The sequence below is a fragment of the Gadus morhua genome, chromosome 22, assembly GCF_902167405.1.
Source record: "Gadus morhua chromosome 22, gadMor3.0, whole genome shotgun sequence".
NCBI classification, from domain to species: Eukaryota; Metazoa; Chordata; class Actinopteri; order Gadiformes; family Gadidae; genus Gadus; species Gadus morhua.
Window position 1 is genome coordinate 7,027,044 of NC_044069.1, and position 26,893 is coordinate 7,053,936.

At 42.7% G+C, this 26,893-nt stretch overlaps 2 protein-coding genes across 16 annotated transcripts; both read right to left on the minus strand.

Annotated features, from left to right (window-relative positions):
• Nucleotides 1–20: 20 nt before the first annotated feature.
• On the minus strand, nt 21–12,577 carry LOC115536161 (probable C-mannosyltransferase DPY19L4). Its single transcript, XM_030347867.1, has 19 exons — nt 12,174–12,577; nt 9,562–9,729; nt 8,924–9,048; nt 8,717–8,807; nt 8,491–8,612; nt 7,328–7,473; nt 7,002–7,125; nt 6,299–6,433; nt 5,710–5,841; nt 5,215–5,316; nt 4,797–4,870; nt 4,278–4,436; nt 3,928–4,047; nt 3,526–3,646; nt 3,364–3,420; nt 3,180–3,262; nt 2,893–3,025; nt 2,160–2,318; nt 21–1,675 (listed from the first exon to the last, which is right to left on the minus strand). Exons 1-19 carry the CDS (start codon nt 12,262–12,264, stop codon nt 1,511–1,513), a joined length of 2,307 nt encoding a protein of 768 aa, XP_030203727.1. The 5' UTR covers nt 12,265–12,577; the 3' UTR covers nt 21–1,510.
• Nucleotides 12,578–12,929: 352 nt separating this feature from the next.
• LOC115536160 (nucleolar protein dao-5) lies at nt 12,930–26,613 on the minus strand. 15 transcript variants are annotated; one of them, XM_030347853.1, is made up of 32 exons: nt 26,429–26,613; nt 24,543–24,677; nt 24,165–24,275; nt 23,918–24,046; nt 23,479–23,577; nt 23,262–23,375; nt 22,929–23,069; nt 22,605–22,715; nt 22,157–22,246; nt 21,940–22,053; nt 21,590–21,748; nt 21,266–21,376; nt 20,818–20,907; nt 20,601–20,714; nt 20,251–20,409; nt 19,927–20,037; nt 19,462–19,551; nt 19,245–19,358; nt 17,572–17,706; nt 17,321–17,410; nt 17,104–17,217; nt 16,771–16,911; nt 16,452–16,562; nt 15,849–15,938; nt 15,632–15,745; nt 15,344–15,439; nt 15,053–15,175; nt 14,688–14,807; nt 14,344–14,502; nt 13,990–14,193; nt 13,474–13,608; nt 12,930–13,358 (listed from the first exon to the last, which is right to left on the minus strand). In XM_030347853.1, exons 1-32 carry the CDS (start codon nt 26,478–26,480, stop codon nt 13,336–13,338), a joined length of 3,699 nt encoding a protein of 1,232 aa, XP_030203713.1. In that variant the 5' UTR covers nt 26,481–26,613; the 3' UTR covers nt 12,930–13,335. The 15 variants fall into 15 exon arrangements, with proteins under 15 accessions (XP_030203713.1, XP_030203712.1, XP_030203716.1 ...); XM_030347852.1 differs by having other exon boundaries at nt 12,930–13,381; XM_030347856.1 differs by lacking the exon at nt 23,479–23,577 and having other exon boundaries at nt 12,930–13,381; nt 23,957–24,046.
• Between the last annotated feature and the right edge of the window lie 280 nt (nt 26,614–26,893).

Consider the following 26,893-nt stretch of genomic DNA (forward strand, 5'->3'; position numbering starts at 1 on the left):
GATATAGGATCAATCAAATATTAATTTAATTGGTTTATTTGCATAGTAGGCTACATTCAGAAAACCAAGGTAGACAGTATACGAGAATCTCAACACATTTTTGTTTATCAACTCATACACGAGGCCTGCATCGAATCACTTTTTGGTTCACACCCAACAGGACATCTTCTATGCAAACGTCAATAGTTATGGCACTGTCAGTTTAGATTTTTTTTTATTAAATGTACTTTTTATTTCTTGTACAGTATTGTCTGAAACATGTCTTGGCAGGTGCTGAATAAAAGTTACATTAAAACGAAAACTTATCCAAAAATAAAAACGCATTAAAAATGATGTTGAGGTTTTGATTGAGAATCTATGTCATGATCCAAAAAAATGGCATCTAGCTGAAAACCAGAACTTAAGTTCTGATCTTAGTACCTGTACCGAGACCAGACATTACGATGTGTTCCGCATCCTTTAAAAGCTAGCTCAAAAGCAGTAACAACACAGAAACACACATTCGTAGACATCATCGTTCTCACATTAAGCTGAACAGGCAATAGGCAGGAAACGGTGGCAGTTGGACACTTGACGACCATGGCCCCTAGACTTCTGACAAGAACATGGCTTCACACAAATCAGAAAGTTAGCAGACATCTTCTCTGTCCGTCCAAGGACATTTCTCTGCAAGGACGTCAGCCTTGCACAGAAATGCAATGGTTTGGACCAAACCAAACCCTTTTAAAAACCTCTTTATTCACATTACAGAATCTGAATTAAAGGGTCTTTAAATAATCGGTGACATTTCCAGTGTTTTCCCAACGGTACATCCCTCCCAAAACTGCCTCCCCTTCTCCCTACTGACCACAGCCCAGTCCAGGCAAAAGACAAACAGAAACAAGGCCTTTAGAAAGACACTGTAAAAAGATAACAATAACATAACCAAAACCAAGAGCACATTTTGGAGTAACAATGAGAATCTGAGCATGAGGATGATTAATCAGAGAGCTGAGTGGGCAGAGACCCTTTAACCTTGCATGGATACCTCGTAGCCCCACATCATCATAACACGTTTCACAGGAATGTAAAGACAAGAGCGGCCGAAAGTTAAAAACAGACACAGGATTCATTGGTACACCTACAGTTGACAACGAATAAATAACGCCAAGAGGGTGAATAAAACTTTGTATACTGATTGATTTCCCCCAGGCAAGCAAGTCACTGGACGCTCGGTAAAATCGGCCCTCCCATACTCTTAAAACCCAGACGTGGAGTTTATTTGAGTGGCGAAGAAGCGTTTAAGGAGAACTTCAGAACCATATATCTGTTCTGGTGGGCTGTGGGCGGAGAGCTCTTTATTTAAAATCCATCGTGTTAATCTGTGCTTCAGTGACATCATCATCATCATCATCATCGTTGATCTCCAGATGAAAGAAGGGCATCAAGCTGGACCTTTCACACGGGGAGTGAAGCGCCACAGAGAAAGTGTTTTGGGGGAGGAGGGGGAGGTGGCGGTGGTGGGGGGGGGTCAGTACTGGAAGGAGATGACGGCGTTGACCCGGTAGATGTGGTAGGCGCGGTTCCAGAACACGCGGGTGAAGTAGTTGGTGTAAGGGGAGTAGTTGAGCTTGATCTCGCTGCAGAAGCGCCCGTGCTTGGAGAAGGAGTAGATCTCTCCCCGGTCATACACCACCTGGTCAGCGAGCGGCGGGGAGAGGGAAGAACAAAGAGCACATCAAATACACATTCATCTCGGTTGGATTCTCGTTGTCAAGGCTTGTTGGAAGCGCTTTAAGATTGATTGATTAATTGGTTCATAGAGCAAATAATAATAATAATACTCTTTATTATTCAAACACATTTCAAATTGTGTTAAAAATAACATTAACATGATAAAAAGACATAGGTAAAACAAAAACAGATGGCTTTATCGGGCTAAGAAACTAAAAGTTAGGGATGCTGATATCTAGTTTGGGCCAATGGCACAAAGATACTTTTGACCCCAGATATGAGCGAGTGAGTGATTGGCTGAAATAATGAGCGACTAAACAAATGAATGAATGAACGTGTGCCTAAAAGAGTGAGTCAGTGAGTGAATTAATCAGTGACTGAATGAATGAATGCGCAAGTGAGTGAGTAAATGAATGAGGGGGGCGAGTGGGTGTCCCTGGACTCACGTGTCCGTTGGAGATGTCCAGCAGGTCTTTCATGCGGCAGGCGGGCTTGTGGGTGTACTCGTTGCAGAGGGAGTCCTCCAGGATCACGTAGTTGGTCTTCTGGGAGGTCAGGATCTTGTACACGTCCTCCGCTGACCTCCTGGCGTACACCTGGCAGGTCTGGTGGAGCCCCAGAGAAACACAGATCAACTCTCGTGGGAAACGAGGGAACATAACCGCTTCTTTTGGTTCAAAGGTGAGTGTAATACGGTAAGAGTGCCGAATTCTGAAAAAATGGCCTATAAAACGGGCAAGGGACTAAGGATTCATGGCCGAACAGATACGAGCAGCAGAGCGGAAACTTGACGAATACGCTCAAGCTGACACCGTAGAAGGAGACCAGGTTTTTGTCAACTTCTTTTCTTTATCAACATTCATAGACGTGGCGTGAGACAGGGAATCTCGCGTTTGAACGCACCTAACCCATTTTGTGGACCCAGACGACTAAGTGTACTGTTAAATCAATCACAAATGTAAATGTTTATCATATATTTTTTATGTTATATTATATTTGATACATTATAACTGCCTAAGTGGAAAAATCAACAGGCCAAGCACCTGTTTGAACATGTAACCCTGGATATTTCTTTCCCTGCCAGAGGATCAAACCCTCCCGTCATTGGCTGGTGGGAGGTGTTCATTCTGAACCGTCAGATGCAGGGTCAGGGGTCAGGGGTCAGAGGTGGGCACTCACGTCCTCGCTCCTCCTGAGCAGGCGGATGTCGAAGTAGAGCGGGAGGCTGGTGACGGCCAGCCCTGTGCACAGCTTCACCACCCCCATCACCTGGGGACTGCCCCCGAACACCGTCCCCGGGGGGGCCTGGGACCTGCGGGCGGGGACCACGGGGGGACGGGGGGGGGGACAAAGAGTGAGAGAGTGAGCGGGTCAGTAAGTGTGTTAGGGTGCGTGTGTGTGTGAGTCTGAATCCCTCACCGTCAGTCGATGGGACAGAGTAGGCACCACACAACGGGAAGTCTCACCTGATCCAGGTGACCAGCTCCACTGTGTCCGTGTCGTAGATCTCCTGCAGCTCAGACAGCTCTCCCAGCACCCGGGGGAAGTACTGCCGCCGCCCAGGGCAGATAAGAGGATCAGAGGAGAGGGTGAGACAGTAGCACTAACACCACTCACACGGTGCACGTGCTGTAGGGCAAGGAAGCTCACCTCTCTCCACAGACTGAAACCGATGATGGTGGGAACGGCTGTGCTTAAGATCAAGGCCTGGAGAGAGCGAAGAGAATACATAAATGATCAAATCATGAGACAAGGGCTGGGACTCAACAGGGGATCGTGCAAGACCTCATTGTGACAGGGCGGGAGTCTTACCAGCACTACGGGGTGTATGGAGCGGAGCCTGAGCCACCTGAACACGGTCATCCAGAGGTCAGGGGAGCACACACCGAACGCTGTCAGCATGCAGACGTGAGGCGTCCACAGGTACTTCAACCTGGGGCGAGAGGGAGGCCGCGAGGGGAGAGCTTTAACTAATCCCTAGATAGAGAACTGCCGAGCTGATACCTAGTTAGCTAACTGCAATACAAAAGGTTGACACTCTTCATTCTATGGGATTTTACCGACGATTGTGCTTTATAACTCTGGATTTTAGTTGTACATGTACATGATATTGTAAAATAATGTCTGGACTAAAAATGTGAAGACTTTATTTGTGCTTTGGCAATGGAAAGGGTTAATTTTCCATGGCCAGTTGAATAGTAGAGAGAGACGTACCCCTCAGACACCATGGCCAACCCTCCAAACAACACTGTGTGGATCACGTGGTAGGCCACTTCAGGCTGCTCTCCTATTCGTCCGTCCTCCAGCCTGAGGTTGGTCTTCATTGGCTGTCCCCTGTAAAGCAGGAAGTAAAGAGAGAGCATAGTATAGAGAGCGAGTGCAAGAGCGAGGTGGTTTTCCTTTGTTGTGATTCTGAACCACGCCCACTCGCAATACAAATTGAATGGGTTCTAAATGGCCGTGCATTAGCAAACCTTAGTATCGTTAGCCATGCTTAATTAACCTTTGAAGCTAAACGATCGATAACGAAAGCTTTTAAGTGCACGTGTAGCTGTGTGAGCTACCTCAGCCTGGCGTAGACGGTCTGCAGGGTGGATATCAGGCACACGGACAACACCAGCAGGTAGAAGGGCAGCACCGAGGCCTGGGTCAGCCGCAGGAACAGCTCCTGGCTCGGCGACTGGAAGCCATCTTGGCACAGCAGGAAGTTGGTCACAAAGTCCCTGCAGGGGATCGATATAGATAGCAAATCAAAAAACATGGATAAGAAGTTGGCTTGTTAAGCTTTAAATTAAAAGCTGGCCTTCCAAAGATAATGTGTAATACTAATAATATATTTTTTTATATAAATACTACTTCAAAATATACACATTATTGCAGATATGTCCTTTAAATGCAAGTACAATTAGTAGTATTAAGTAATAACGTAAGTATTCTAAAAAAAAGTATCTGTAACAATTAACTGTTTACGGACATCTTTTAAGCCAAATAGGCCATTGAAGCGACACATAAGGCTACATAGATTTAAATAATTTTATATTCGGAATTTTGCAGCTGTGAAGTATAAATCCTGTTATACTCACGTAGTTCTGTTGAAGCCAAACTTCACTTCTAAGAACTTCAAGAAGAAGTCACTGTCACCGGTTGGAAGGAGTTTCTGTGAAAATGAAATACATAAATAACAACATCAAATTATTCTCACTATGACGGTTTACTACCATTAAGTTATGTAGCAGATGTTTTTATCCAAAGTGATCTATACATTATGAAGTCAGTTTGTGTGCATTTGAGATTCTACAAGTAGGGGAATTTCAGAAAAAAAAAGGAGAAATTCTAAAAAGTGTTTTTGAAAGGTTTTAAGGATTAACCTCAACCCTCATTTCTTGTAACATCCCCTCTTTAATTGTACAGTCCTCTCTAGTGTTTCGCGCTCCAAAGTCCCCTTGCTGGTCCCCTATGGCTGTCACCATGTCCACCACAGGGCAGCCACCCCAGACTCACCTTGACCAGGTAGCTGAAGGTGATTCCTGTGGTGAACACCAGGTAGAAATGGAAGAACAGCTTCAGCAGTCGGGCAAAGATCGGACCAACCTTCAAGTTTTGCTGAAATTACAGAACAAAAAGTATATTCAGTGCCACTGTGCTATTGACACCGCAGCCGCGGCGATGCACCACTGCAGAAATCTGAGAGCCGCTGCTTAAATCCCTGACGAGCAGAGAGCAGAGAGAGGAGAGGAGGGGATAGGAGAGGAGAGGATAGGAGAGGAGGGGATAGGAGAGGAGAGGATGTGAGAGCGCTCCATAGTATATCTTTTTCAAAAATTACTAAAAATAGCAATTATTTAAAACACCTCACAATCAAACTATTTACTTCCTCATAAGTTTTAAAAGCCCAGTTTACCCTCCATCATCAGATCAAATATACTTCAATAACTCCCAGACAGGAAAACTAGGAAAACGTCCCTATTCTAGATGTGAGAGAGCAGCTAACTCTACCTGGAAGTACCTGGCCAGTAGGGAGCCAATCAGCAGGCAGAGCAGGGGGCAGCCCAGGAGGCTGGGACTCTGGAAGCGGATGACGTAGACCAGGGCCAGAGAGCTCAGGTACACCCGGTGGACGTCCACCACCTACAGGGTACCACGGCCAGAGAGAAGTGTGAGGGCTATGACATGCCTAATAAGGTCATACACAATGTATGCATCGATCTATAAAACATTAACGGGCAACTTCGAGGGAAGCATCCACAATTAACTAATCCAGCTAACGTGAGATACATCTTGATCAATCAAATATTGTACAGTTATACGTGTTATGCAGTGTAAAGAACTTTTATTTAATTAGAGTTAGATATTTAGCAGACTCTTGTTAAGATATATATTAAAAACAATTGTGGTTGAGATATCACCCCAACAACTGGTTTGTTTATGCCCTTCCTCATTCCGGACTCCAATCACTCACTATCTTCCACACACACACACACACACACACACACACACACACACACACACACACACACACACACACACACACACACACACACACACACACACACACACACACACACACACACACACACACACACACCTTGCGCGTGGGCACCAGGTCAAAGGCGTCCAGCAGCAGGAGGCACAGGGCCTGGACGAAGAGAACGTAGTGGCTGTGCTCCCACAGCAGCAGGAAGGAGAAGGTGGTGGCGCTCACAGTCAGGTGGCAGAACAACTACGAGGACACGGGCACACAGGGGGGGGGGGTTCCTGTTAGCAGAACATCTCGTCATCTCCCGTCTCGTCTGCTCGGCTCAATGAGAGCAGCTGTGACCTCTGTTGTGTGAAGCGCTCGTGTTGCGGTTAAAAGACGCGTCCTGTTGTGACGCACCTCGGATACAGAGGCTCCTAGTTGTGCACTTGACTAGCTCTGATAAAATTATCATTTTTATGAATCGACTAACCTTGCTTTTACTAAAGAAGGCCCCCCTTTGTTCTGGGTGTGCAGGGACTCAAAGGTTGATTATTTGAATGTTTCCTTTGTGTCGCGTTGGGTAATAGCGTCTGCTAAAGGATTAAGCCTGAATGTAGGACGGTGGGGACCAGAGCTTGACATAAAAACGCGTAGAAAGTAAGTGGATCAAGCCAATCCTGTATATCACACCATCATGGTCTTAGTTTACCCATGTAATCCAAATTCAAGGAGAAGACATGGGACTACACGTGTCACATATCAGTGAGACAAACGATTGGCTGATACCGTATGTTACTGAGGTCAAAGGTTCCCAGGGGAGGAGCCTCACCTCTTGGGAGGGGCCAACACTGTTGCTGAGGAAGCCGGTGAGGGCGGCCACCTGCCAGGAGAAGTACGGCAGCGCCCAGTTCTCCCGCAGTGGGATGGCTTGGTCCAGCTGGGTCGTATCCGACCTGCACACCACAAAGAGATCCATCCTCTCAATTATTATTTTTATCTTGAAACGTTTGAAAAGATAAAAAAAAAACGATTCAACTTTACCACCTGTGCGAGTTTTCAAATGAAACTAATGTCTAGGTTAATCGATGTTTCCTGCTGCGAAGGTAAAAGCGGAAACGGATGTGTGCCTTTTTGGCAGTTGGTCTCAGCGCTCACTTGTTGATGACGAACCAGGCCACGGCCAGCATGCCCGCCACCCAGGTGCCACTCATCACCCAGCTGGTGACGAACAGGGCGGTGACGTAGAGCGCCTGAAGACAGAACACCGCCCCGATGTAGAAGCAGATGGGGTCCATGAAGTCCTGAGATCAGGGGGGGTGGGGGAGAGAGTGAACAGGGGGTTGCTGTTATTTTAATGCCCTTAGGAAGCAACTGGAAGATATGGTTCCATTATTAGTAATGTGAGTGGGTGAGTGAGAGAGTGAGAGAAGGAAAGAGATTTAGAGAAAAGGAGAAATACCGATAGACAGACCGCAAGTTAATGATGTATGACTCAAGAGTAGAGATGTCCGATATTATCGGCCCACCGATATTATCGGCCCGATATTAGCATAAAAATGTAATATCTGTCAATATCGGTATCGGATTTTTTTTGCCTTAAAAACGATTTTCTTTTTTTTTATTATTATTTTTTTTTATTTATAGCTCAAATAAATGTTTTCAAAATTGTGCAGTACAGTGCACATTGTAATTGACTCATATTTGTGCATTTATTCAATTAAGGTTATTGAGTTTTAGTTAAAGAAACATACTGCTATGTTGCACATAGTTGTTCAGGTACAATGTTTTATCATTTGTGGTTTGCCCTATTTGTTGTGGGCATTGTCAAGATTATCTCAGGGAGAGTGTAATCCAAACTGTTGCCTGAGACCATTAAAAAAATAAAAATAAACATGGCACTTTTCCCTTAAATTAAGTTGAAGTATTTTTCTTATTTTGCACAGACAATGTTAACATTTGGAAAGCCTTGTTGCATTCAAGAATGCATCCAGTGGGGCATCACCATAACATTAAGCATGTTGTGTTAATTCCACAACAGGAGATATGTAATGTTACCTAAATTAGGTTTGAGGAAAAATAACCCAAATATCGACATCGGTATCGGCTGATATCGGAATCGAAAATTTAGAGTTGGACAATATCGCATGTCGGATATCGGCAAAAAAGCCAATATCGGACATCCCTACTCAAGAGTAAGGGAATGTGATTCCCCTTTTGGTGCGGGTATGTCGTGACATGTAGATCCCCCAGCCCTCCAAAAATAAACACCAGATCCAGATTTTTACGTAACAAAAGAATCCCATTAGACCCTGACTCACCTGGCTTTCTGTGACTCTGTACACGAATGCAGTGATGATTTCTGGGTAAAGAGACAAGCGCTCCACGGCATTGATGGTCTCCCCAGAGATGGTTCTGTTATCCACTGTAAGCTCCAAGACGCCTGGAAGACCACACGTAAACACACAGGAATAAAGGTTTGAGTAAAAGGACTTCATGTGGATATGGAGGTGAGGTGACATTCAATTCTGATAAAACAACATTCACCCATTTCAAAAGAAGGTGCGGACAGCATGTGTTTGAAGTAGTAATAGTAGAAGCCACTGCCTCCCTGCAATGAGATCTCTCGTTCCAGCTCCTAGGATACAACACAATGAAAATTGCATCCAATTTTTTTAACAATTGTTCAAACGATCGACCAGGAGGAAGTGTAACTGAATGCTATCACCTGAACACACATCACGTCACGCTCACCTGGCGGTTTGAAAACCAGAACTTCCTGTCATGGTAGGTGGACAGGTAGCCCGTGTAGACCGCGCCACACGCGACCGCCGCCAAGCACCCAAAAAACAGCTTCACGGCCCGCTGCAGAGTGCCCGCTGGTTGGAGAGAGACAACCGTTAATAAACATGTTAGACGACGTCTGTTTGGATCTATGGAGATGTGTGCGAGAGACCTGGAACGATTGTTGGTAACAAAAATGTTGACATGGATCAGGGTATTTTTTTGGGAGCCAATAGTGAGAATCAATATAGTGACATTGGATGAACGACTGCTTACTAGCTACGACTAAAGTATCAGTAAACTAGTTATTACCGTGTATGTGTGCAGACACCCAATCTGACAGGAGAGACACTACTGATAATATTTAGATTTATTTAAATTTTGCATTTATGGCATTAAAGCAGACGTTTTAACACATTCAGACACCGACGGTGGGGTCAACCGTGCAAGGTGATAGCCCGGTCATCGGGATCATTTAGGGTGAGGTGTCTTGCTCAGGGACACCCAGATGACCCGGGGGAGTGAACTAGCAACCTTCCGTTTACAAATAAACCCGCTCTAAGCCGTTCAACAATACTAATTGGCAGTATTTGTGTTTACATACTTACACTTTGAGCTGCTGTTACACTTTTTATCGGAGGACTTTTCGTCGGTAACGCCATTCTCCTGCGCAGCATCTGCCTCCTCTCCGCTGGGCTCCTTCTTGCCCTCTTCGGTCACCTCCTCGCCGCCTTTCTCTTCCTCTTGGTTGCTCTCCGTCGAGCACTCATCCACAACTGTTAATAAAAACTAACTTGTTAAGATAAGGCCCACTATGCAACTTCGGGCATGTCTTCGCCGTTTTCTTGGTTTTGGCACGCACATTTCTCTACACAGCGCCCCCTAAAGCTTCGTAGTAGATATTTCACAACACTGTCGTAACAACTCGTTGACGTCCCTTCCCCATGCTCTTCTACGCGAGCCATGTGCATTTGTTTTCAAAGAAGCCGGCGAATGCGCGGAGCCATGTCCGAATGTCCGATGTTCATAAAGTGTAGGCAAGGTTATACATTTTTAAAATGGTGTATTTGCATTGCAATAAACATAAATCCATCATTTTTTATAGTTGACGGGGAGAATTTATACCCTAGGTTATAATTATTTTATCTTAGGTTGAACAGAACAATCAGTGTAAGAGGTTTGGCCAACATAATAATCGAAATAAACAAGAACCTGGATTCGGGGATTCAGTCTGTATCTGGGGGACGAGACAGACGAACAGCAAAACACCCATGGAAACAAAGGTGTTTATATGGTTGCAACCAAGCAAGCTAGAAACAAACAGTGCTCACAACAAAACGGTCGAGAAAACAATTTTTACAGGGCTCAAAAAAATGGTTGAGCAAACACATGTGTACAGAGACTATCAGAATCAAGAATATTACGCAGACAAAGTTCACCCAAGGGTACTTTCAATTTCAAAAGCAACACGGCCGAGTCGGCGTCTGATTTGCAGTCTTCTTTTTCTTTCAGTTCACGCTATTCCTGAAAAGCTTGCCCAACGTTTACTCGTGTCTGGCCGCTCTGTCGGTCTGTCTCCCTTTTCTCTCCTTCTGTTCCTCCGACATTGGGTTTCTCTGTCTCTTTTTAGTCGGCTGATCTATGATGAATATAACAATCCATTAGTTACTTGTGTTTATATCGAGCCGGTTCCGTGTTTGTGGGTCTGTGCCGTAAAGCAATTCGTTACTGTAGTGACCATAGTAGTGACCTTTGCACAGAAGCATACGGCCGACATCTTTCTTTTTTCTGGGTGGAAATAGTAACATAGTTACGCCATTAAATGCGTTTATGGAAACATTTTTAGCGAGAAATGTGCATTTTACTTTCAGAATGTTAGCTCGGTGAATGTGAAGGATGTTTGGTTTGATAGTTATGACGAAGAGTGAACGCTCCGTTCACTTGCATGGACAGAGTCTCTGGCTGCTAAGCAACCTCAACGTCTTGGCGGACTATTTCTCAGCTGATCAACACTACGAATGCTGGAAACACACCAGACACACCATGTGAAGTTATTTAACCCGATTATCGTTATTTATGAGTCCTTAGCCCAAGTGAAGGAGTTCAAGTACCTCGGGGTCTTGTTCGCGAGTGAGGGTACTATGGAGCGTGAGATTGGCCGGAGAATCAGAGCAGCGGGGGCGGTATTGCGTTCGCTTTACCGCACCGTTGTTACGAAAAGAGAGCTGAGCCGCAAGGCAAAGCTCTCGATCTACCGGTCGATCTTCGTTCCTATCCTCACCTATGGTCATGAGGGTTGGGTGATGACCGAAAGGACGAGATCGCGGGTAAAAGCGGCCGAGATGAGTTTTCTCAGAAGGGTGGCTGGCGTCTCGGGATAGGGTGAGAAGCTCAGTAATCCGTGAGGAACTCGGCCGCTGCTCCTTTACTTAGAAAGGAGTCAGCTGAGGTGGTTCGGGCATCTGGCAAGGATGCCTACTGGGCGCCTCCCTTTGGAGGTGTTTCAGGCACGTCCATTGGGGAGGAGACCTCGGGGAAGACCCAGGACTAGGTGGAGAGATTATATCTCAACACTGGCCTGGGAACGCCTCGGGATCCCCCCGTCAGAGCTGGTCAATGTGGCCCGGGAAAGGGAAGTCTGGAGCCCCCTGCTTGAGCTGCTCCCCCCGCGACCCGACCCCGGATAAACGGATGACGATGAGATGAGATCGTTATTTATATCCGAGATTATTTAATCTAACCCGATCTAAACTCTATCATGCACCCAAACACGGCGGCGTTTGGGTTTCCTACCTCGGACAACAATTGCCTCGCAACTGGCTGTTTATATCTAGCCGGTGCCATGTTTGGGTGTGTGTCTGTGCCGTAAAGCATTTTCGAAACTACAATCTGACTACATTTTCGAGGATACTTCCGCTGCGTCACATCCGGATTGTGTCGGTCCGAACAGATCAAGTTGCATATGCGCTTTTTCACTGGAGAGGCGACATGGGGAAATGACACACCCACCAATCAACCCAGAAATGGATGCAGAACCATCAGCATAACTCTCAACCTGCATACTTAATGTAATTTTGGCTAAAAAAGTTGCATAGTGGGCCTTTAAGATAAACTTGTAGTTATCACGGCATGGAAAGGACTCATTTACACCAAGTTCAGGGTACAACGTTGACTATCAGCATTGGTAGTGAAGATAGCATGTTAGCATAGCCTAACTTACGTGCAGTTGGAGAGTTGAGCTCCGTCGGCGGCTCTTCGTCTTCTTCTCCCCCTGCCATTGGGTTTGTTCCTCGGCATCTTAATTCAGCCATTTCCTCAATATCACAGACGAGGACCTCGTCCCGCTCCAGGAGAACACAGCATGCTATGTCATTAGCATACGTACGTCAAGCGAATGCCTCTTATCACCTCGGTATTTCAGGTCCAGTAACACTACTCCCGGTGTCATGGGGGCTAAAAGTGGGCTGCGGTTCCGACCGCTTCGGTGTCGCGAACAGCGGCTCAAGGTTGTGTGTCAGGAAGGGGGGAACTTGGCATGTCGCTAGCTGCAACGACCGCAGCCACCCAGTGAAGCTGTTGAGCTGCACTTGACTCAGAATAACACTAGTGTCCAAGGAGGAAATAGCAAGAGAAAATAAACACTCGATCTCAGCCAGAGATGAGATGCTTTGAAAATGTCCATCGATGTGTCAGTGGTGTACCGTGACATGGCCTAGGGGAGTGCTAGGGTTGATGGTGGTGACTGAATGCTTATTACCATTGGAAAATGGATGTCAGAATATTGACAGTCAATATTGCTTCACCCTATTTGAGAGTAACAGTTCCATCACGATTTCTGGCCCCAGAATCACTCAACAATAATTGATATAGGCCTACGGACGACGAAATCTGTATTTTCTTTTTCGTTCACCTTGGTTGGATGCCTTCGTGACATATCATGTTATATTTGAATGGAAGGCAGGAAACGAATCATGAATGATCATGTATGAAAGTCGATTTAATACTTTTGAATGACAAAATCATTTTCCACTTCATTTTTCTTTTCAAAACATTTGAACTTGAACTTCAGTTGAACTTCAGTGACATACTATGGACAATATATAAAATGATGCATACATCTAAATAAAAAGGTACAGAAAATAATCTAATAAAAATGTTCCACTACAATAAAATATCGAAATGATCATTAAAACCTTTTGAATTTTAAAAAACATTTAAACATTTTCTATGACTAACTATCTAGACATTTCCAAAATGCAACATGAACTGCTCCAGTGTAGAAGGCTTCCGCATTCTTTCAAAGCTGTCGTTTCTGCTTCAGCCGGCAGCGCAAAATGAAATTGCGCACAAGGCAGCATGGGTATACCCAGGCTAAGCGGGCCCTACGAACCAGTCCTAGTTATTTCTGTGTGGGAAAAAAAGAAACATCTGAATAAAGATAGAAACGAGATACATGTTAATCTTCTAAACAACAATCCTCTTGAAGTGATATGTGTTTGTTGCACCGGCTGTAGTCTCACCTGTGCCTTTACACCTGTTCCCAAACTCCTTAACCGGACACCGCTCCACCATCACCTTCAGAAGCATGGTCCCCTGAGGACTCTTGGAGGCGATCTTCACCAGTGGCTCGTCATCACTGCTGTCACTCGATAACCCTTCGTCAATGCAACAACATTTGGTGGTCGATAAATCACAAGTGAGGCTGACGACAATCAACTCATGCAATCAATATTGAACACAATTGCCATGAGACATCCTGCGATTCATTTAATGTAAAAATCTGAGTTAGGCAAAGTATATTTCCACAACGCGCTTTGACTATATATTAATTTCTGCTTTCATTAAGTTGCAATTCATTTAGCAGAGTGTTCTACTTGGCATGTGGGAAGCTATTCGGAACCACACTCTCTAAAATGCTAAATTGCAGAGAATCACAGTCATATTCCAGTCAACCCTGACAAGTCAACGAGTCCCTAGTTCTTGTTCAAACAAAGCACCTTGACCTGAATTCCCCTCAAATTGGGGCGCTCTGTTACCATTATTGCAAGCCCTTTGTCTTTTCATCTTCTTGGTGACTATGGCCTTTCCTGATGGTCCTCGGTTGTTATTCGAAGGAGTTTGGTCTCTCTTCTCTGTCCTCTGGCCATTCCCTTGCGACAAACTTTTGTTTGTCCCGTCTTTGAGCGGCTTCTTTAACAGGTTGAGCAGAGGTTCGTCATCAGAGCTCTCAGCTGCGGACGCTGTTCAACAGAAATCACAACAGTCACATTAGGAAAGGGGGGTCTTCTGAACGGTGATACAAAGGGACATGGGTACAACGTAAAGCCAACCTGTCCTGAGAGAACTGGTTTATTATTATTACTTGAACTAGTATCATGTAGCGGTAATACCATGCATCCTGGGTGCCCTTGTGGGGGGTTTGGATGTAGACCTCTGGGCCGGTGTGGACCTAGTCTTGGTGCCGGTCTTGGTGGTGGACTGGTTCTCCTTCCTGTCCAGGTTCACCAGCGGAACGTCATCATCAGAGCTCCCATCTGAGGACTCTGTGTCTGGGGAAAGACCAACGCGTGGATCAGCTGATACTCTTTGAGGTAGGGCCGGACAGGACTCCGCATTTGCTAAATTAATAAAGGCTCAAATAATATTTGTAAAAACGTAATTATACAGTTCAACCTTGCGAGTACATTATTTATGGGCGTGTGGACATGATTAATGAAGTCGTTATGGTGGCTACCTTTCTGCCTGCGCCTCCTAGGTTTAGGCTGAGGTTTAGGCTGAGGTTTCCGGCTCTTGGGTGAAGGTCTGGGGGCCGTCTTCTTACTCGGATCATAGTCCGAGTCGTCACTGGAAGACCCTGGATATGGAGGGGAGAACAACAAGGTAAGGTGGAGAAATACTAAATAAAAGGAATTATATAAATACTTAGTAATACACACATAAAAATATATTCACAACATACATTAAATGTTAAATAATGAAGAATTATTTTTCCTAACTCTAACCCTATTTCCCCAATAAATGTATACGTTTAGTGGCAAAGAAGAGTCACATATGTGGACTGAAGCTGTCATTTGTTCTCAAGTGTAAAGAGGACCGCACCTGTTCTTATTTTCTTTTTGTTAGTTCTGCGGCTGCTCTTGAACTCGATCGGATTTGCCTCCTCTTTCTTTGAACGTCGAGTGTTTGTAAATTTGCTCAATGGTTCGTCATCTGAGGAGTCATCTGTCCAACGCAACACAAAGAAGATAAGGTTAAAGGGGAGCAACGACAGAATCGAACCTGGAAACAGCTTATGGCTAAAAGGGTGAATAATATCAGTTTTCCTGTACAGTATGTAATAAAACGTTATTCGGGAAGTAAGTATAACCCAGGATGTCTTATTCCACCTACCATCGTGTTGTGTTGGAGGAGCCTCGGAGTTGAGGGTCTGACCATCTTCATCATCCTCATCATCTTCATCATCCTCATCATCAGAACTGTTCAGAACTGGGGGGACATAAAATGGTAGATGATAAATGGTAAAAGGGAATCCGACAGAGTCTATTGGTCACATTGAGACTTGACTTAAATTCTTTCCATTATGTTCACACTCTGTGTTGATTATATAAAATTATGTTAATTACTTGTAATACATAAAACACTTTAATGTGTAATTTGTCACGTTTAATGAGGCATCACCTGCTCTTCTTTTCCCCATATTGATGCTTCTAGAACGGTTCTTATTGGCCGAGGCTTTCTTTGATGAGCGAGTTTTTGCTACTTTGGACAAGGGCTCATCAACTGAGGAGTCTCCTGTAAACACAACACAGGGAATATAAAGTTATAGACACAGAAATACATCTAGTATGAAATATAACATGTTGTGTCTGAGGGGGCTCAGAGTTGAGGGTCTGACCTGCTGTCTGCTCAGACTGTTTCTCCTCCGTTGTGTTCTTCGTTAAGTTCACCAGAGGAGCATCATCTTCATCATCAGAACTATTCAGAACTGGGAGGACCAATAGGATAATATGTGACCAAATGCAATGATATCCAACACAACACTAAAGCTAGGACTTTCTGTCATTACCATCATGTTCTGCGGTTATGTTCGTTTTATTCTGAGGCGATTACAAATAAGAAAATTGCTGCAAAGAGCTTTACAAATTAGTAGTGGTGGTAGTTATTACTTGCACTTGCTTCTATGGACATCTTTACTGTACTGACAGCGATATATTGTTTCACTTCTTATTACAAATGTACTTATTGTAAGTCCCCTTGAATAAAAGCGTCCGCTAAATGCCCTAAATGTAAATGTAAACAAAAAGATAAAATATATTATTTATTATAGAGGCATTATTCTGTATACTTATTAGTAAAATACAATTTATTTAATGATTGCGTCATTTGTTTAATTTAAAATATATAATTATATTATATGAATTACTTTTGAGAAATAAAACACTTTGGCACTTTGACTCTGAGGTGTATTTTGTCCAATTAGAAAAAATAATATATTCACCTGCTGTTTTACGTGCATGGATTTTTTTAGATCGGTTCTGATTGGCTGAAGCTTTCTTTGCTGCATGAGACTTTGCTACTTTGGACAAGGGCTCATCATCTGAGGAGTCTCCTGTCAACACAAAACAGGGAATATAAAGTTATAGACACAGAAATACATCTAGTATGAAATATAACACATCCTGGAAACAGCTGAAGACGGAGAAATTAAAATGTCATTGTATTGAAGAAGATTATTTCCAGTCTTGTGAAAGATATGATGTAAATAATGTATTATAAGTTATAACGCACTAGGATTATCTTTATTTAACTCCACCTACCCTCATGTTGTGTCTGTGAAGCCTCAGAACTGAGGCTCTGACCTGCAGTCCGCTCAGAAGTTTTCTCCTCCTTTAGCTTCTTCAGTACGTTCCCCAGAGGTACATAATCTTCATCATCCTCATCATCAGAACTGTTCAGAACTGGGGCGACATAAAATGGTAGATGATAAATGGTAAAAGGGAATCTGACAGAATCTATTGGTCACATGAGACTTGATTTAAATTAATTCCATTATGTTCACACCTCGGTGTAGATTATATAAAATGATGTTAATTACTTGTAATATATAAAACAGTTTAACGTGTAATTTGTCACGTTTAACGAGGCATCACCTGCTCTTCTTTTCCCCATATTGATGCTTCTAGAACGGTTCTTATCGGCCGAGGCTTTCTTTGATGAGCGAGATTTTTCTACTTTGGACGAGGGCTCATCATCTGAGGAGTCTCCTGTCAACACAACACAGGGAATATAAAGTTATAGACACAGAAATACAACTAGTATGAAATATAACATGTAGTGTCTGAGGGGCCTCAGAGTTGAGGGTCTGACCTGCTGTCTGCTCAGACTGTTTCTCCTCCGTTGTCTTCTTCAGTACGTTCCCCAGAGGTACATTCTCTTCATCATCAGAACTGTTCAGAACTGGAGGGACATAAAATGGTAGATGATAAATGGTAAAAGGGAATCTGACAGAATCTATTGGTCACATTGCTTTCTGTCGCTAGAAACAAGATGTGTGTAAGTCTTCCAAGCAACGATCCTCTTAAAGGGACACGTGTTCGTTGCACCGGCTGTAGTCTCACCTGTGCCTTTACACCTGTTCCCAAACTCCTTAACCGGACACCGCTCCACCATCACCTTCAGAAGCATGGTCACCTGAGGACTCTTGGAGGCGATCTTCACCAGTGGCTCGTCATCACTGCCGTCGCTCGATAACCCTTCGTCAATGCAACAACATTTGGTAGTCAATCATCTCATACAATCAATATTGAACAACACATGAGAAGAACACAATGAAGCCAATCAATATTGAACACATTGAAGCCATGAGACACCCTGCGATTCGTTTCAAGTAAATATAAGACCAAGTATATTTCCACGACACTTCTTGATGATATGTTAATTTCTTTCGAAGGTATCATAGAGAGAGTCGACTCGTCTGCAAGGGTGTTTCCTGTGGTGGTCGTAAAGAAGAAGACCGGCGGCATTCGTCTTTGTGTGGATCTACGTGAGCCAAACAGAGCAGTGGTGACAGACAGTCACCCTTTGCCACACATCGAAGAAGTCTTTCGTGAGCTCCGTGGTGCAACTATGTTCTCCACAATTGATGTACAAAATGCCTAGCATCAAGTCCAGCTACATCCGAGCAGCAGAGACCTTACCGCATTCATAACGCATGACAGACTTTTTCGTTTCACTAGAGTCCCATATGGCCTTGCTTCAGCCCCCAGTGCCTTTCAACGGATGATGTCCCAGATCCTGGCAGATCAACCAGGTGTGCAACACTAGTTGGATGACATCATAGTATACAGAGAGAGACCCCTGCACTTCATGAGACAAGATTGAAAGCGGTCCTCCACTGCCTACCAGTGAGTGGGTTGAACCTGAACACAGCGAAATGCCGCTTCAGGAAGACTGAGTTGTCCTTTCCTTGGGCATCTCGTTTCTGCCTCTGGCCTACAGCCAGACCCTGGCCTTGTCCAAGCTGTGACTCAAGCTCCCCCTCCTCATGATGCTCAGTCGCTACGTTCTTTTCTTGGCCTGACTGCGTGGTATTCAAAGTTCATTCCTAACTACGCCACACTTATGGAACCTCTTCGTGCTCTACTTCGAAAGTCTACTGATTTCCATTGGACCGAGGAGGTTAAAGACATCATAGCTACAAGTCCTGCTCTTGCCTTGTTCGATCCTCCCTTGCCAACAGTCGTCACTCACAACATATGCGTCAGATTACGAGGACCATCAAGAGCCTGAGCTGGAGATGGTGGCTGTTGTTTCAGCGGACCTTGCAGCAGTCACTGCTGAAGTCCTCTCGGAGGCCTGTGATGCATGTGCCGTGCTCCAGAAGCACGACAAAACTGCAATCACCCATGTCGCCCCGCTGCAACCTGTGCCGACTCCCACTGCAGCCTGGGAAAAGCTAGCAGTGGATATTGTGGGAGCTATACAGACTGCACCTCCTGACTGCCGCTTTGCAATCACTCTCGTTGACTACTACAGCCGATGGCCTGAGATGGCCTTCTGCTCAGCTGTTCCCTCAATGACTGTGAAGACCTTTCTTGCCACTGTGTTTAGTAAAATGGTAGATGATAAATGGTAAAAGGGAATCTGACAGGATCTATTGGTCACATTGAGACTTGATTTAAATTATTTCCATTATGTTCACACTCTGTGTAGATTATATTAAATTACGTTAATTACTTATAATACATAAAACAATTTCAGGTGTAATTTGTCACGTTTAACGAGGCGTCACCTGCTCTTCTTTTCCCCTTATTGATGCTTCTAGAACGGTTCTTATTGGCCGAGGCTTTCTTTGATGAGCGAGTTTTTGCTACTTTGGACGAGGGCTCATCATCTGAGGAGTCTCCTGTCAACACAACACAGGGAATATAAAGTTATAGACACAGAAATACATCTAGTATGAAATATAACATCTTGTGTCTTAGGGGCCTCAGAGTTGAGGGTCTGACCTGCTGTCTGCTCAGACTGTTTCTCCTCCGTTGTCTTCTTCGTTAAGTTCACCAGAGGAGCATCATCTTCATCATCAGAACTATGCCGAACTGGGAGGACCAATAGGATAATAGATGACCAAATGCAGTGATATCCAACACAAGACAACACTAAAGCTAGGACTTTCTGTCATTACCATCATGTTCTGCGGTTATGTTCGTTTTATTCTTAGGCGATTACAAGTAAGAAAATTGCTGCAAAGAGCTTTACAAAAATCTAAAATATATTATTTATTATAAAGGCATTATGCTGTATACTTGTTAGAAAAAAAAACAATTTACTTAATGATTGCATCATTTTTTTTATTTATTGTTTTTATTAAAAAAATAGAATTATATTATGTGAATTACTTTTGAGAAATAAAACACTTTGGCACTTTGACTCTGAGGTGTATTTTGTCAAATTAGAAAAATTAATATATTCACCTGCTGTTTTACGCATATGGATATTTTTAGATCGGTTCTGATTGGCTGAAGCTTTCTTTGCTACACGAGACTTTGCTACTTTGGACAAGGGCTCATCATCTGAGGAGTCTCCTGTCAACACAACACAGGGAATATAAAGTTATAGACACAGAAATACATCTAGTATGAAATATAACACATCCTGGAAACACTTGAATACAGAGAAACTCAAATGTGTCCGTGTCATTGGATTGAAGATTATTTCCAGTCTTGTGAAAGATAAAATGTAAATAATGTATTATAAGTTATAACGCACTAGGATTATCTTTATTTAACTCCACCTACCCTCATGTTGTGTCTGTGGAGCCTCAGAACTGAGGCTCTGGCCTGCAGTCCGCTCAGAAGGTTTCTCCTCCTTTAGCTTCTTCAGTACGTTCCCCAGAGGTACATCATCTTCATCATCTTCATCGTCTTCATCATCCTCATCATCAGAACTGTTCAGAACTGGGGCGACATAAAATGGTAGATGATAAATGGTAAAAGGGAACCTGACAGAATCTATTGGTCACATTGAGACTTGATTTAAATTCTTTCCATTATGTTCACACTCGGTGTAGATTATATTAAATTATTTAATTACTTGTAATATATAAACCATTTTAATGTGTAATTTGTCACGTTTAACGAGGCATCACCTGCTCTTCTTTTCCCCATATTGATGCTTCTAGAACGGTTCTTATTGGCCGAGGCTTTCTTTGATGAGCGAGTTATTGCTACTTTGGACAAGGGCTCATCATCTGAGGAGTCTCCTGTCAACACAACACAGGGAATATAAAGTTATAGACACAGAAATACATCTAGTATGAAATATAACATCTTGTGTCTTAGGGGCCTCAGAGTTGAGGGTCTGACCTGCTGTCTGCTCAGACTGTTTCTCCTCCGTTGTCTTCTTCGTTAAGTTCACCAGAGGAGCATCATCTTCATCATCAGAACTATGCCGAACTGGGAGGACCAATAGGATAATAGATGACCAAATGCAGTGATATCCAACACAAGACAACACTAAAGCTAGGACTTTCTGTCATTACCATCATGTTCTGCGGTTATGTTCGTTTTATTCTTAGGCGATTACAAATAAGAAAATTGCTGCAAAAAGCTTTAGAAAAACCTAAAATATATTATTTATTATAAAGGCATAATGCTGTATACTTGTTAGTAAAATACAATTTATTCAATGATTGCGTCATTTGTTAAATTTAAAAATATATATTACATTATATGAATTCATTTTGAGAAATAAAACACTTTGGCACTTTGACTCTGAGGTGTATTTTGTGAAATTAGAAAAAATAATATTCACCTGCTGTTTTACGCATATGGATTTTTTTTGATCTGTTCTGATTGGCTGAAGCTTTCTTTGCTACACAAGACTTTGCTACTTTGGACAAGGGCTCATCATCTGAGGAGTCTCCTGTCAACACAACACAGGGAATATAAAGTTATAGACACAGAAATACATCTAGCATGAAATATAACACATCCTGGAAACAGCTGAAGACAGAGAAACTGAAATGTGTCCGTGTCATTGTATTGAAGATTATTTCCAGTCTTGCTAAAGATATAATGTAAATAATGTATTATAAGTTATAACGCACTAGGATTATCTTTATTTAACTCCACCTACCCTCGTGTTGTGTCTGTGGAGCCTCAGAACTGAGGCTCTGACCTGCAGTCCGCTCAGAAGGTTTCTCCCCCTTTAGCTTCTTCAGTATGTTCCCCAGAGGTACATCATCTTCATCATCTTCATCGTCTTCATCATCCTCATCATCAGAACTGTTCAGAACTGGGGCGACATAAAATGGTAGATGATAAATGGTAAAAGGGAATCTGACAGAATCTATTGGTCACATTGAGACTTGATTTAAATTCTTTCCATTATGTTCACACTCGGTGTAGATTATATTAAATTATTTAATTACTTGTAATATATAAACCATTTTAATGTGTAATTTGTCACGTTTAACGAGGCATCACCTGCTCTTCTTTTCCCCATATTGATGCTTCTAGAACGGTTCTTATTGGCCGAGGCTTTCTTTGATGAGCGAGTTATTGCTACTTTGGACAAGGGCTCATCATCTGAGGAGTCTCCTGTCAACACAACACAGGGAATATAAAGTTATAGACACAGAAATACATCTAGTATGAAATATAACATCTTGTGTCTTAGGGGCCTCAGAGTTGAGGGTCTGACCTGCTGTCTGCTCAGACTGTTTCTCCTCCGTTGTCTTCTTCGTTAAGTTCACCAGAGGAGCATCATCTTCATCATCAGAACTATGCCGAACTGGGAGGACCAATAGGATAATAGATGACCAAATGCAGTGATATCCAACACAGGACAACACTAAAGCTAGGACTTTCTGTCATTACCATCATGTTCTGCGGTTATGTTCGTTTTATTCTTAGGCGATTACAAATAAGAAAATTGCTGCAAAGAGCTTTAGAAAAACCTAAAATATATTATTTATTATAAAGGCATAATGCTGTATACTTGTTAGTAAAATACAATTTATTGAATGATTGCGTCATTTGTTAAATTTAAAAATATATATTACATTATATGAATTCATTTTGAGAAATAAAACACTTTGGCACTTTGACTCTGAGGTGTATTTTGTGAAATTAGAAAAAATAATATTCACCTGCTGTTTTACGCATATGGATTTTTTTTGATCTGTTCTGATTGGCTGAAGCTTTCTTTGCTACACAAGACTTTGCTACTTTGGACAAGGGCTCATCATCTGAGGAGTCTCCTGTCAACACAACACAGGGAATATAAAGTTATAGACACAGAAATACATCTAGCATGAAATATAACACATCCTGGAAACAGCTGAAGACAGAGAAACTCAAATGTGTCCGTGTCATTGTATTGAAGATTATTTCCAGTCTTGCTAAAGATATAATGTAAATAATGTATTATAAGTTATAACGCACTAGGATTATCTTTATTTAACTCCACCTACCCTCATGTTGTGTCTGTGGAGCCTCAGAACTGAGGCTCTGACCTGCAGTCCGCTCAGAAGTTTTCTCCCCCTTTAGCTTCTTCAGTATGTTCCCCAGAGGTACATAATCTTCATCATCCTCATCATCAGAACTGTTCAGAACTGGGGGGACATAAAATGGTAGATGATAAATGGTAAAAGGGAATCTGACAGAATCTATTGGTCACATTGAGACTTGACTTAAATTCTTTCCATTATGTTCACACTCTGTGTTGATCATATTAAATTATGTTAATTACTTGTAATATATAAACCATTTTGATGTGTAATTTGTCACGTTTAACGAGGCATCACCTGCTCTTCTTTTCCCCATATTGATGCTTCTAGAACGGTTCTTATTGGCCGAGGCTTTCTTTGATGAGCGAGTTTTTGCTACTTTGGACGAGGGCTCATCATCTGAGGAGTCTCCTGTCAACACAACACAGGGAATATAAAGTTATAGACACAGAAATACATCTAGTATGAAATATAACATCTTGTGTCTGAGGGGGCTCAGAGTTGAGGGTCTGACCTGCTGTCTGCTCAGACTGTTTCTCCTCCGTTGTCTTCTTCAGTACGTTCCCCAGAGGTACATCATCTTCATCATCCTCATCATCAGAACTGTTCAGAACTGGGGGGACATAAAATGGTAGATGATAAATGGTAAAAGGGAATCTGACAGAATCTATTGGTCACATTGAGACTTGACTTAAATTCTTTCCATTATGTTCACACTCTGTTGATCATATTAAATTATGTTAATTACTTGTAATACATAAAACCCTTTTATGTGTAATATGTCACGTTTAACGAGGCGTCTAGTATGAAATATAATACATCCTGGAAAAAGCTTAAGTCAGAAAAACTTTAAAGTAGCCTTGTGATTTTATTGTAGAAGATTATTTATAGTCTTGTGAAAGACATAATGAACTAATATCGCACAAGGATTATTGTTATTATATTCCACCTACCATCGTCTTGCGTTTGACCCTCAGAGTTGAGGGTCTGACCTGCTGTCTGCTCAGACTGTTTCTTATCCTTTAGATTCTTCAGTACGTTCACCAGAGGAACATCATCTTCGTCATCAGCACTGTCCAGAACTGGTTGGACATAAATATAATGGCAGACAACAGCCCGAATTATCAAGAAGAGTTGCTGAATTGCATGAATGACTATCTTAAAAGTGTCTTAAATTGTTCCAACGTTAAGTTTTCTTACCACTTTTGTCCCGTTCCTCCATTTTCCAAAAGCCTGTTTTGCCGTCCTGTTTACGCCTTTGTCTTTCGGCTTCCTCGTCTGAGTCGCTGGGGTCCAGCCGCAGATGGAGCTCTGAGGAGGAGTTACAACAGAGAACCAGGATGAGAGCAGGCTCATCATTTGTATCTCCTCACCTCACCGCTTCCAAGGATATCATCATGTATTCGACAGAAAGCAACATCAATGGGAGACTTTTCATCCCTACGAACCAGTACTATTTCTTACTGTGTGGGAAAACAAGAAACACGTGAATAAAGATAGAAACAAGATGCGTGTAAATCTTCTAAGCAACGATCCTCTTAAAGGGATATGTGTTTGTTGCACCGGCTGTAGTCTCACCTGTGCCTTTACACCTGTTCCCAAACTCCTTAACCGGACACCGCTCCACCATCACCTTCAGAAGCATGGTCACCTGAGGACTCTTGGAGGCGATCTTCACCAGTGGCTCGTCATCACTGCTGTCGCTCGATAACCCTTCGTCAATGCAACAACATTTGGTGGACAATCATCTCATACAATCAATATTGAACACAATTGCCATGAGACACCCTGCGATTCGTTTCAAGTAAATATCAGAGCAAGTATATTTCCACGACACTTCTTGACTATATAATATTAATTTCTTTCGAAGGTATCATAGAGAGTGGACTCGTCTGCAAGGCCGTCTCCTGTGGTGGTCGTAAAGAAGAAGACCGGCGGCATTCGTCTTTGTGTGGATCTACGTGAGCCAAACAGAGCAGTGGTGACAGACAGTCACCCTTTGCCCCAGGGCCTTTCAACGGATGACGTCCCAGATCCTGGCAGATCAACCAGGTGTGCAACTCTATTTGGATGACATCATAGTATACAGAGAGACCGCTGCACTTCATGAGACAAGATTGAAAGCGGTCCTCCGCTGCCTACCAGTGAGTGGGTTGAAGCTGAACACAGCGAAATGCCACTTCAGGAAGACTGAGTTGTCTTTTCCTAGGGCATCTCGTTTCTGCCTCTGGCCTACAGCCAGACCCTGGCCATGTCCAAGCTGTGACTCAAGCTCCCCCTCCTAATGCTCGGTCGCTACGTTCTTTTCTTGGCCTGACTGCGTGGTATTCAAATTTCATTCTAGGGATGCACCGAAATGAAAATTCTTGGCCGAAACCGAAATCGAATATACTGAAACAGCTGAAACCGAATGTGTCTTTTAATGTTTTTCATTCATTTTGCTTTAATTTTTCGCCATTGCATAAATCAAACAATTAAATGTCCATTATAAACTTTTTCGTCTTGCTTTTCTATAAAAAAAATCAATTACAAATTTGATACAAAATATTTATTTAATACTGAACGTTTTCTAACATTGCAGCAGACATTATAGCAAGGATTTAAGAACAATGTACCTTTAAATAAATGAGTAAAACCTTTTTTTTTTTTAATGAAAATAAAAAAATGTTCAGTGTATTATGTTCGGCCTTTCTACTCCTTCGGCCGAAACCGAACATTATGTTTTGGGCCATTTTCGGCTGAACATGTTCGGAGGCCGAATATTCGGTGCATCCATAGTTCATTCCTAACTACGCCACACTTATGGAACCTCTTCGTGCTCTACTTCGAAAGTCTACTGATTTCCATTGGACCGAGGACGCTCAAGAGAACTTCTCCAGAGTTAAAGACATCATAGCTACAAGTCCTGGTCTTGCCTTGTTCGATCATCCCTTGCCAACAGTTGTCACTCACAACATATGCGTCAGATTACGAGAACCATCAAGAGCCTGAGCTGGAGATGGTGGCTGTTGTTTCAGCTGACTTTGCAGCAGTCACTGCTGAAGTCCTCTCGGAGGCCTGTGATGCATGTGCCGTGCTCCAGAAGCACGACGAAACTGAAATCACCCATAGAACAAAACACGGAAGTGGATTAAAGCATGTTATGAATCTTCTCCGTCTCTCACTGCTTTATACTATCCACTTACATACACAACAGTATGTTTGCTCAATGGTTCGCATCTGAGGAGTTATCTGTCCAACACAAAACAAAGAAGATAAAGTTCAAGAGAAGTGGAGGAGTTACAACCGAGAACCAGGATGAGAGCAGGCTCATCATTTGTATCTCAACACCTCACCGCATCCAAGGATATCATGTATTAGATAGAAAGCAATATCAATGGGAGACTTTTCATGTGGATTAACATGACAGAAATGTAATACTGCTGTCATATAGACTCAATAACGTTACATGCTGTTGTAATTACCTGATGGGCCGTCTTTGATACAAGTATGTGATGTGTCTGTGACTTTATCCATTTTAAACAGCACAGGCTGCCGGGAAAAAAAAACGTTGTTGTTGTCAGAACGACACTTTTGATTAGAATTGTCGTTTGAAAAGTTTATTCACGGAAGGCGGTTTAAAAAGTGCGCCCGTCGCACTCTGATGACGTATGACAGTAGTGTGATGCAACACATAACGTCATGTAAAGATCATGCGAGAATCAGAATCAGAATCAGAAAGGATTTGCCAAGAAGGGTTTTACACCAACCAGGAATTTGGCTTGGTGATTAAGGTGCATACATTAAGGCAATAACAATGAACAATGAAGAAGAGATATATATATATATATATATATATATATATATATATATATATATATATATATATATATATATATATATAACACCATATAAACAAGCAGGAACATAAGCGATCAATTAAAAAAGGA

What these genes read in the sequence shown, in the direction of transcription:
- LOC115536161 (XM_030347867.1), bottom strand. Translation starts at nt 12,264, where the DNA reads ATGGCTGAATTAAGATGCCGAGGAACAAACCCAATGGCAGGGGGAGAA. An exon ending in TACTGGCCAGGTACTTCCAG is followed by an intron (nt 5,317 to 5,709) that starts GTAGAGTTAGCT and finishes CTGTAATTTCAG; the next exon opens with CAAAACTTGAAGGTTGGTCC. An exon ending in TGGACATCTCCAACGGACAC is followed by an intron (nt 1,676 to 2,159) that starts GTGAGTCCAGGG and finishes CTCGCTGACCAG; the next exon opens with GTGGTGTATGACCGGGGAGA.
- LOC115536160 (XM_030347852.1), bottom strand. Translation starts at nt 26,480, where the DNA reads ATGGATAAAGTCACAGACACATCACATACTTGTATCAAAGACGGCCCA. An exon ending in ACAGTCTGAGCAGACAGCAG is followed by an intron (nt 23,376 to 23,478) that starts GTCAGACCCTCA and finishes TTGTGTTGACAG; the next exon opens with GAGACTCCTCAGATGATGAG. An exon ending in TAAGGGGAAAAGAAGAGCAG is followed by an intron (nt 17,707 to 19,244) that starts GTGACGCCTCGT and finishes GCATTGACGAAG; the next exon opens with GGTTATCGAGCGACGGCAGT.